The sequence below is a fragment of the Acanthopagrus latus genome, chromosome 9 (genome assembly GCF_904848185.1).
Source record: "Acanthopagrus latus isolate v.2019 chromosome 9, fAcaLat1.1, whole genome shotgun sequence".
Classification (NCBI taxonomy): Eukaryota; Metazoa; Chordata; class Actinopteri; order Spariformes; family Sparidae; genus Acanthopagrus; species Acanthopagrus latus.
In genome coordinates this window covers 30,157,747-30,169,448 of record NC_051047.1, presented here as the reverse complement: position 1 = coordinate 30,169,448, position 11,702 = coordinate 30,157,747, and the positions used below count along the sequence as shown (strand labels likewise).

Genomic DNA, 11,702 nt, shown 5'->3' with positions numbered 1-11,702 from the left:
AGGGAGAATTACCTCCACAGACATTGATTACTGAGAGGCTGGACCACAAAAGACTGCGAGGAAACAGCCTGAAGGAAGCTCTGCTCTCTGCTGCTGGTCCAGAGTCAGTGAGCAGCTTCTGTACAGTCAACAACGTTAATATCAAGAAACATCGGCTGTTCAGTGATGTTAGACTGAAGGTCACTGAGCAACAAGCTCAGATTAAACATGCAGAGAACAGATGATCTGCTTATTTCACACCTTTAATCAGCTGATGCGATTTAAGAATCAAGACTAAGAATAATTCAGAACATGGTAATCCTTTTTACAGGATTAACAATAACCTGATCAAAACATACAGATTACTGCTGCTGAAACCAAATTACTGGATTTAATCTCAATCCATCAAATGATGAGATTTTAGTCAAAGACAGTAAAGGATGAAGATCCAGACCAGCGACCAGGACGAGTGTCATCAGAAACACAATCAACCTGCAGCTGAGTCATCTGATCCATCACTGAACCAGTCACCACAACATCACCAGACTCCATTAACAAATGTGGTGATTTTAAGAGTTTTTAAGTTAAAACAAACTTTATAACGTAGTGAAACTTAGTCTCTGACAGATTCTGACTCATTGTGTCCTTGTTGTAAATTCAGCATTAAACCAGAAGCTGAAGTTGTTTGTCTCCTTGTAAAAAGTGTCAGTTTGTGGCAGCATGTCTGTACCAGCCTGTCTGCTTCTGTGTCTAAAGTGCTAAAGTCTTACCTGCCAACATTGATCAGCTGTTTGAACACACTGTTTACACTGATTTCACCATTTACACTCCATTTATGAAAGAAGAAACATGTTATTGATCTAAACATGTCACATGTTACAAAGACACTAAACAGGAACAATATAGGCGACTTCTTTGTCCCCGTGGAGAAAGTCCCCAGACTCCCTTAACAAATGTGTCAGTTTAGTGAGTTGTTGAGTTGGAGACACTTTATAAACTCTGTGAAACTCTGTCTCTGACTCATTCTGCATTATTTGGACCTTCTTGTTCATTCAGCAGATGTTCTACATGAACTTCTTTCTGTCTTTGAGTAGAAACATGGAGTCTGTTTGTCTCAGAGATGGACGAGTTTGTTCATACAGAGCAGGAAGTGACATCACTTCACAGGTGGTCGCTCAGGTTGATGCTGCTGTCTGCTCACCTGCTCCACAGTCGAACACACTGCAGCTCATTTTCATTTCAAACGAATGTGTGTATTTTAAAGTGCAGTCGAGCTCTTCTGGGAAAATAAGCGTTTCTCCTGGATTTCTCTAAAACACCATCTGTTGAAGGTTTCACTGACAGTTACTCCAGATAACTGTTCATCTTCATTGTGTGTAACATTGTGTGTTCATCAGTCTGTCAACTCTGACAGCTCCTCCCTGAGGACCTCAGCACAGACAGAAGACACGGCAGCAGGAGAAGCATTTTCATGTAGAATAGATCAGAAACAGGCTCTTTGTCCACACAACCAGGATGTAAGTTAATCCTAAATTTCCCAGTACGTTTGAAATGTTGATAGAATAGATGTGAATCATCGCTGAACCTCCTACCAGAGAGGCCAGACAAGACAAACTCATGAGAGCTGGTGTGTGTTGAAGAGGCTTTATCAGAGGATCAGCCTGAAACTGACAGCTATGTGCATAATTAATGAAGTGATCACAGATTCTGGTTGGACTGAAGGTTTGAAGGGAGAAATCTTTATTGTTGGATGATTTTAATGAGAAAGCGGGTGGACCTCTACCAGGCCCGGAGGAGCTCTACCAGGCCCGGAGGAGCTCTACCAGACCCGGAGGAGCTCTGCCAGACCCGGAGGAGCTCTGCCAGGCCCGGAGGAGCTCTGCCAGGCCAGGAGGAGCTCTGCCAGACCCGGAGGAGCTCTGCCAGACCCGGAGGAGCTCTACCAGACCCGGAGGAGCTCTGCCAGGCCCGGAGGAGCTCTACCAGGCCCGGAGGAGCTCTGCCAGGCCAGGAGGAGCTCTGCCAGGCCCAGAGGAGCTCTGCCAGGCCCGGAGGAGCTCTACCAGGCCCGGAGGAGCTCTACCAGACCCGGAGGAGCTCTGCCAGACCCGGAGGAGCTCTGCCAGGCCCGGAGGAGCTCTGCCAGGCCAGGAGGAGCTCTACCAGACCCGGAGGAGCTCTGCCAGACCCGGAGGAGCTCTGCCAGACCCGGAGGAGCTCTGCCAGACCCGGAGGAGCTCTACCAGACCCGGAGGAGCTCTGCCAGGCCCGGAGGAGCTCTACCAGACCCGGAGGAGCTCTGCCAGGCCCGGAGGAGCTCTGCCAGGCCCGGAGGAGCTCTGCCAGGCCAGGAGGAGCTCTGCCAGGCCCGGAGGAGCTCTACCAGACCCGGAGGAGCTCTACCAGGCCAGGAGGAGCTCTGGGTTCTACAGACAGTCTTCATAGTAGTCAGTGCTAAACAGGAAGCTAGCAGGGCGCTAAACAGGAAGTTAGCTAGGCACTAAACAGGAAGTTAGCAGGGCGCTAAACAGGAAGCTAGCATGGTGCTAAACAGGAAGTTAGCCAGTGCAAAACAGGAAGTTAGCTGGCTTGGTCAGTAGAAGTCTTACATGCTCACACTCTCTGAGCCGTTCAACACTGAAGAGTGTTTTTATCAACAGGAAGTGGAACTTCATCAGCTTGTAAGTGTCACTGAGCAGCTTTCAAAGGAACAAACGAGGCTCCGCCTCCAACAGGTGTCCAGGTTTAGTGTAACATCATTGGTTCGAAGTGATGATGGACTTGGACTTGCATTTCTGAGGACTCTTCCGGTCTACCGACCCTTCCTGACGTTAAAGAGACCAAACATGTAATCTGTGACAGGTCAGCGGTCGGCAGGTTAGTCAGCCTGGTGTGAAGTAGAGCTTCTCAGAGATGTGTCGTCCTCTAACACGGTCATACACTGGTTATTAAAGGTGAACAGAACCTTCAGAACCTTCAGAACCTACAGCTGGTGTCAGTGTCTCCTCTGCTCTCCCTCATTTTCTCTGTTTAACTGTCTGCTAACACACACACACTCACACACACACACACACACACTCAGATAACCTCTGACAGCTGATTGGCTTTCTGAGCCTCTGTGTAAATGTCACGAGTGGCTGCTCACAGCAGCTTTCAGCTTTAAGTAGAAACTTCATTTGCATGAGAATGACGACGTAAATGAACCAGAAGAAGCTTCAACAGAGCGACCTGCAGCGCTCGTTACTCGCCGTCCTCAGCCTTTAACGAGGAGACAAAAGAAGTCATTAACCACACCGACGCCAAACATCAACACACGCGACGCAATTATATTGTCATGTTGTACACACAGAGGAGGGAGGGAGGTGGAGGGAGGAGGGAGGAGGGAGGAGGAGGGAGGAGGAGGGGGAGGAGGAGGGAGGAGGGAGGGAGGAGGAGGGAGGGAGGAGGAGGAGGAGGGAGGAGGAGGGAGGAGGGAGGAGGAGGGAGGAGGAGGGGGAGGAGGAGGGAGGAGGGAGGGAGGAGGAGGGAGGAGGAGGAGGGAGAAGGGAGGGAGGAGGGAGGAGGAGGGAGGGAGGAGGGGGAGGAGGAGGGAGAAGGGAGGGAGGAGGGAGGAGGAGGGAGGAGGAGGGAGGCTGACGAGGTTATCGTTGATGTCACAGACAGAGGAGGCTGTGATTGGTTGTTAATGAGGTCATTGATTAGTTTGTGGCTGATGTCATGGCTGAATTATTAGATTATTAACGAGGTCATTAACGAGGTCAGGCGCATGGTGCAGCAGATGATATAATGAGATCACAGGTGGTTCAGTCACATGATCTCTCTGTGATGAGGTGGTGAGTTACATGAGACAGGAGGTCAGACAGACGCGTCCTCATCACAGACATGTTCCCGACTCGTCAGGCTGAGACCTCTAGTGGCTGCAGTCCTTATTACAGCTGCAAAAGAGGAAGTCTACAGTCTGAGGCTCAGCTCAGGTCTGCGTCCTCTGAAGGACCCGGCCTCTGTGGCTGCAGGCGAGTCCTTCAGAGACAGAGGAGAAAATCATTCAGCTCCTCGCTCCACCTGTGTGACGGTCGAGCCTTTGGAGCATTTCCTGGTTGCGTCACCAGATGTTTTACCCTTACGTCACGATTTCTAGGGTTATGCCATGCGATGTCACCATTTTCACTTTCTTTCTTCTTTTTCAGGAAGAATCAAAGAATTTTGGGATATGTGAGGCCACAAAGGATCGTAGCGGTGCATCCTCCAAAGACAGGGAAAAGGAGGAGCATGTGGAGGAGGCTTCAGACTGGGACAGCCAGAAGGATGCAGACCCTGAACTGAGACACAGCAACAGAGAGAGAGGACGAGGAGAGCCGCAGGCCTCACTGCTCTTCAGGTGTGAAACCAGAAGTCAAAGGCAAGTTACTGTAATTAGTTTTCCTGAAGGCGTATGAAAAGATCCTGAACGAGTCGAGTCGAGTTCAGTGAAGCTGAAGCAGCCGGAGTACCGACAGTCAGGAGCTCTGTCAGTCATCGACAGGAAGTACTTAATTACACTTACTAATAAAAGTTCTCACCTTTTTTATATCAAAACTAAAGTGAAAGTGCTGGAAACACACTGCGCAGTCTGACATGGTCCCAGATCGGATTAATGACAACATCAGGAATAAACGCTTATTTACCTTTTCTGAGGACGTGAGCGGAGCAGCTACGACAGACAGACAGAATCATCAGGAGACATCAGCTCAGGTTCTGTTCGCTACTTTGTCACCTTGTTATCATGTGATACTCAAGAAAACCAAATTACTGGGTCAGTCCGACTATGATCGGATCTTTAAGATGCATGTATACACCCCAGTCTGACTAAAATCGGACCAGATCAGTTTTCTCATAGTCGAATTAAAGCACCTAGATTATTTGATTGATAGTCTCATGACTCCTGCAGGTATACGTTCCAGCGGATCGGACCGGATTTTGCGTTCTGCGCAGGCACAAAATTTTTTCCCGGGGCCGTGAGCCGGAAGTAGAAGGACGGCGGCGTCTTTCCTCCGAAATCACCGCAAGAAAGAGCACCATTGTGCATCTAGTTTGTGTTATTATCATGTACACCATATACGAAGTGTACAAAGATGTAGCTTCGTCTCGCTCTTCGTACGTCATCTTTCTTGAATGCCGAGGCAGCTGGTGACGTAAAGAGGTCGGCCGGAGGTGTTTCTGGTACCACTAGTTGAAATGGGCACAGCGCCACCTAGTGTACCGGGTCTGACATGCTCCGGACCAATAATCTGATTTTCTCCCCAGCATGTATACCTGGATAATTGCAGTTGTCTGACTGAGCAGCAGAGTGGAACTATGGCTGTAATCTGACTAAGCTGTGCATGTAAACACCCTGACTGATTCTGACCCGTTTACTGACTCAGTTCTTCTTCACTTCTGACACACCTGACGGAGACTTTCAGGTGAAGCTGCTGACTTTAAGACGACAGGACGGTCTCATGTCATTCTCCATAATTGAGCTGCTGTGGTGAGTTAAAGCTCAGTGTGCTGTCAGCTCTCACAGCACTGAGCTGCAGCAGAGCTGCTCTTTAAGTCTTACTCCCGGTCCGGTCCGGTCCGATGTACTGTTCATAAATATAAAGAGAAAACCTGCAGACAAGCCGGGCGAGAGCCTCAGCAGCTGGATCCGTCTGGCATGTGATGAGATGTGTTGAGCAGTCTAATGAGCAGACTGATCATGTGAACTGATCAACGTCTGTGATGGAGGTGACGACAGAGACCAAACAGAGAGCTGTAAGTTGTCTCGGTTCAGCTCAGAACTTGAACCGTGTCACACATGAACTGATCCATGAACAGTTTACAGTTTTAATGTCAGCCTGCTGTTCTAAAGTCTAACAGAGCTTGAGGATGAAACATTTCCTCTGTGCTCGTCTGGAATAATCTCTCCCATCTGGTTCAGATAGAACCGGATCTCCTGTTATTTAATGTTTCAATCAGAGCCACATCCAGAACCATGCTCTGATTGGTTACCGTCCCTCTTGTCTGAAGTATGGTTGAAAGTCTGCTAGTTTCATTATCTTCCTCACTAATAATGGGAGCAGTGGGTTCTGTGGGCTCCACTACACACCAGGGATCCATAGAGACGAAGCAGGAAAGATAACGAGCAGACACACCTGGGCCCACTGTACGAGCCGCGGGATATGTTAACGAGGCGCGGGGACATTTTAGTCGTGTTTGTCCAGGCGACCAGGAACACCTGGCACCTGACAAAACGGGCTGTTTGGTGCCGAATCCAGTTCTGTGTAGATGTTTCAGCCACAGTGTCTCCTCTCATTCATCTGTGGACTCTAACCCAACAACACCGAACAGCTCCACACATCCAGAACCCTCAGGACACAGTCCACCTCCACCTGATCACACCCATCACACCCCGACATCAGCAGTCTGCGACACGTCTGATGTTCACGTCTCGAGCTCCGGGCTTCAACCGTCCCCTCGTCAAACACACGTCACGTAGACCAACATGAAGCCTTTAAGAACAGCTGATATGAGAGACATACTGTGTGTGTGTGTGTGTGTGTGTGTGTGTGTGTGTGTGTGTGTGTGTGAGACTTGATTCAGATACACACCACATGCCAACTTCATGACGGCCGACGTCACTCACACTTACCGTACAGGATGGTCACCATGGAGACCGGCATGACCAGGATGCCGAGGAGCATGTCGGCGACTGCCAGAGACATCAGGAAGTAGTTTGTTGCGTTCTGCAGCTTCTTCTCCAGTGACACCGCCAGGATCACCAGGATGTTCCCCATCACTGTGACGGCAATGACGACTAGAATCAGCAGCGCCGCCCAGTTCTTCTCCACCACTGTTTCCAGAGGCGGACACCCATAAATCCTGCCGCCCTCCTCGCCTCCAATGTTCTTATGAGACCAGTTCCCAAACTGAGCGTCACTCCCGTAACAGTTTGTCACGTTGTTGATCCGCTGGGCGCTCTCCTCGAACCCACGTGCAGACCAGGTGTTGGACTCCTGAGCGGTGACGGCTCTGACGGTGTTAGAGATCCACTGAGACACGTTTCCTCCGCGCAGGTTCATGGTGAGCCCCCTCAGGACCGCCGCCTGGAAACTGGGTCAGAGTCGAGGACGGAGGCAGGAAGTCATCATTTACCTGCCTTCATGTCATCTCCCAGGTGAACAGCGTGGAAATAACAACATTTATCACTGACGGCATGAAATGTTGTTTAACGCACACCGTCAGTTGTTTGATTGTCCCAATGCAGCAGAATCCAGCTGTTCAGCGCTGAACGGGTAAAAAACTCATCACACAGCGCTGCGAAGAAGAAGAGGAAGAGGAAGAAGAAGAAGATGAAGAGGAAGAAGAAGAAGAAGAAGAAGTAGAGACCCCACTGGGCTTGAAATCGTCCAGACCAAGTGTTGGAGTGATTTCAGCTCCTGTCTTCAGTCCTGTCTCGTCCTCTCATTCCTGAGTCCATGTGAGGTGAAGGTGGAGCAGCAGCTGCAGGTCTGTGGTCCCTGAAGTCTGAGCTCATGATTCAAACATCAGATCTGTGTGAAGTCCAGACTCATCGGCTCTGAGCGCTCTGAGCTTCAGGCTCTCGCTTACATGGATGAACTACTTTAAGTTCGACACACTGATTTAAGAGGAGTCCTGTGTGGAGGTGTGTTCACCTCCTACATGCCTGCACAGACGCGCCTGTGTGTGTGTGTGTGTGTGTGTGTGTAAACCCTCGGGTGTCCTTGTCGTCTCGTGTCGACTCGTCGCTCCACCTGTGTGAGTGCACCTGACAGAGATGGATGATAAACATGATGAGATGTGACGTGTGTGTGTGTGTGTGTCTTTCCCACACACACACAACTTCCTCTTCACACACTCGATGAGAAGCGTCCTGACTCCGGGTGAAAACACTCCTCTCCTGCAGAAACAGTCAGTCCTCCTCAGTCCTCAGCGCCACAGAGCTTCTTCCTCTGCACATCCTTCCTTATCTTTAATTCCACTTTGCTCTGATAGAAAACAAACAGGGGCGAAGAAGAAGAAGAAGAAGAAGAAGAAGAAGAAGAAGAAGAAGAAGAAGAAGAGGAGGATCATCTGTTCCCCGTGTCGTCCATCAGCAGGCTGCAGAGGCTTCATCTGATCTCAGAGTCACTGAGTCGTCCTCAGAGACGACGAGGAGCTGAATGATTTTCTCCTCTGCTGCCTCACACTCAGCTCTCTCTCTCTCTCTCTCTCTCTCCCAGGGTCTCTCGCCCTCGTACCGTATTGGCTCTCTCTCTAAAGCGCCTCTCGTTCTCTCTCCATTCATGGCATCTCTTTTCTCCTGCTGAGTCTGTAAATCCTGCTCGCCCTGGTTTCTCTCTCTCTCTCTCTCTCTGAGTAACAACATTCAACTGATTTAAAGAAAACCTCCAGATTAAATCCTCAGCTTGTTTCCACCGTCGCGCTGCACAGTGTACGTGTGGCTGCGCACATCTGTACGTTCAGTCTTCAGGTTAATGTTCTGCTGCTCTGGTTGGGTTCTGACACAGAAGCTACTTGGTTAGAAAACATCACGTTTGTCTGGATGAACCTGTTTATGAATCCACAAACACGCCTGGCATCATGCGGTCTCATGTGACGTGTAGCTGTCGTGTCACGGTGGCGTCTGTCCATCCGTCAGCCGCCACGCCGCTGTGACGTGAGTGTGACGTCTCTTCACTGAGCAGAGGATTGTGGGTCCAAACAGCCACAACAGTACGCTGGCTTCAGACTGCATGTCACATACTTCATATACATGAACATTCACAGTAACTTTGTAGCAAACCCTGAAGTTAGCATGATGACAAACACAGATGCATGACTTTATCTTTTTAAATGTCTTTCAGTTTATTCACAGGTAAGCTCAGATCGTGGGCCGTCAGAGAGAAGAAACTAAACGGAGGACACATCCGTCCCACAGATCGAGAGTCTGTTCCCACATCCAGTTTCTTCTCCACCACGTGACCCTACAGGGCCTCCGTACCTACCTGAGGAATTAGTTTGTCACTTGAGGCCGAGTATTTCTCACGCTTCCCATGGTGACCACTGCCTCAGACACAAGCTCCAGACGAGTCCGAGTATCTTCTGTGTGAACAGGAACGGTCTCTGTGTCAGCAGGGGACCATGTGACTGACTGACATCATCAGTGCAGTAAACATGGACATTAATCTGAGTTTCCAACATGAACACTGTCCCAGCGGTGACTCATTTCACCCTCAAACTGTCTTAATGTGGTAATTCTTTGTTCTGCTGATGGTTTCCTTTAGTTTCCCTCAGCTGCTGGAGGAGAAGAGCTGTTCAGTGAAGCAGAGCTGTTTGTCTCCTTTCTCTCTCTGACTCACTGGATATCATGCCGTCTGTGAGGTAACACTTTACTTTTGTTTCATGTTTCTGTGCTGAGGCCTCATTGATGACACTGACAGAGAAGACACTCAGAAACAGTATGTCCTCCCTGCAGCTCTCACAGAGCTCATTGTGTGAGATGAACTCTGTGATGAATCCCTTCAGCATCATGATGGTCCGCGACCTCGCAGCACCTCCTCGCTGTGGCAGGATATATTCAGTGAAAGCAGTCGTGTGTGGAGCTTCTGTGTGCTGCTCCGTACGGAACATAACTAACACTGCTGACTAAGCTAACCCAGCTGAACCAAGACACTTTCCTCAACAGAACCAAGTTCTACTCATGGTTTGGTTATTTCCTGTTGACTCGACTCTGCTGCTCAATCAGACAACTGCAATTATCCGAGTATACATGCCGGTGAGAAAATCAGTTTATTGGGCCGGAGCATGTCATCCCCGGTACACTAGGTGGCGCTGTGCCCATTTCAACTCATGGTACCAGAAACACCTCCGGCTGACCTCTTTACATCACCAGCTGCCTCGGCATTCGAGAAAGATGGCGAAGAGCGAGACGAAGCTACATCTTTGTACACTTCGTATATGGTGTACATGATAATAACACAAACTAGATGGTGGAGACGTTTCAGTCATGTGACCGTGATGTCATCTGTTTGTAGCCTAACATTAGCTTCTTACTGCTACATGTTTAATTTAGCTTCACACATCACAGAGTGGAGTTCATCTGTGGAGGTTATCTGGATCAGCCGAACCTGGACGGATCAGAACCTTTAGATTATTTTCTGTAATAATCCAGAATCCAGTTCAATAATCCCACAGAGGAACCAGAGAGATGCTAACTTTAAAATGTTTTACTTAAAGACAATAAACTGGTACTGAAGCCTGGTTCATCCTCAGAAACTGTGTTTCCTGTTGTCACTGATACGTGATGACATGAATCCCAGCGCCGCTTTCTGCTGAGGAATTGTGTGTCTTTAGTTAGAAGACGTGGAGGACATTAAGTGTCCAGAGTGACTCCTGCTGACTGAAGGAGTCTCTTTAACTCAGAGTAATTACTGTCTCAGTGTCTCTCACACTCGCCATCATTTACTGAATGTCCTTCTCTTTCTAACTGTCTGTCAAACTCTCTGTGACTGCGTCTCTACATCTCTAGTTTATTATTTCTCTCCTGCCTGTCTCTGAATTACACCATCGGAGAGCCTCTCAAAATAAAACTTTACTGCTCGGTCAGTCGTGGATGTGTTGGATTGTCTTCAGCCTCTGCTGCTCCGTCTGCACACTCACTGTAACGTTCACAACCACCGTGTTTTATTGTTGTTTTTAATTAAGGCCATGAGGTTTGAATATCATATGTGACTTGTCCTCACATCCACATGATCTGTCATAAGTCAGCCTCAGTACAGACTGCAGAGACAGAACATGGACTCCTCCTGAACCGTCTGGTCCGGATGTCGAGGTTCAGTGCCTGCAGTCGTACAACACCACAGTAATCCCACTGGAGATGTAACCATGGTGATTTACCTAAACGCTGTTTCTAATTCCATAAATCTACTGGATCTCGCTCAGACACCAGAATTCACTATCTATGTGCTCACAGAGTTTCATCTGGATCCACATCAGAAGTCAGTGAGGTCTGTTCTGGACTAAGACCCGTCCTCCATCCCGGTTTGGTGGAAATCTGTTGAGTAGTTTTTGTGTAATCCTGCTGACAAACCAACCAACCAACCAACACAGGTGAGAATAAACCCTTGTTGTCAGAGGAAGCAGAGTATGTTGAGGGAGGAGACGAGTTATCGGCACCAGAAACAGAGAGCTTGTTGGGTCGGAGAGGTCGGAGTGTCAGCAGCTGTTCCACAGTTGTATCATGTGGTCAGAGTGGAAACACTTTCAACACGCGATAACCTACATGTTCTGTTGACTCACAGCTCTGGTTTGTTCTGTCAGTAGAAACGAGCCTGGAGATTATTGGGACGACGACCTGTGATGCACAGACCGAACGAACACCTGCTATGTGTGGGAAACACCTGTCACAGGTTTCATTCAGTCTTTATTCCACCTCTGTAACTCTTCTTCTCTCAGACGCCATATGTTAAATCCAGTGTGTTCAGCTTCATTGTCTTCAGCTGTCTGTTTCCGTTTCTTCTCGGACTCTTGCAAGCTCATTAAAAGGAACCTGGAGTCAGCTGACCCAGACAGCTGGTTCTGATTCTGAGAATGTACAGACATGGAGTGGCTGCAGACCAGAAGGAGCTGACAGAGTACTGACTTCTTTAATTCTGAAGGATCAAACATCAAACAGCTTCAAACAACTGCTGTACACACACACACACACACACACACACACACAC

At 48.8% G+C, this 11,702-nt stretch overlaps 1 protein-coding gene across 2 annotated transcripts in view; it reads right to left on the bottom strand.

Moving 5' to 3' along the window:
- htr2aa (5-hydroxytryptamine (serotonin) receptor 2A, genome duplicate a) overlaps positions 1–7,395 on the bottom strand; it is a 17,679-nt gene extending 10,284 nt beyond the window's left edge. For both annotated transcript variants that reach the window (XM_037109940.1, XM_037109941.1), the window contains exon 1: positions 6,629–7,395. In XM_037109940.1, the coding sequence (XP_036965835.1) occupies positions 6,629–7,058 (430 nt within the window). In that variant the 5' untranslated portion in view covers positions 7,059–7,395. The remainder of the gene's footprint in view (positions 1–6,628) is intronic.
- Positions 7,396–11,702: the final 4,307 nt, after the last annotated feature.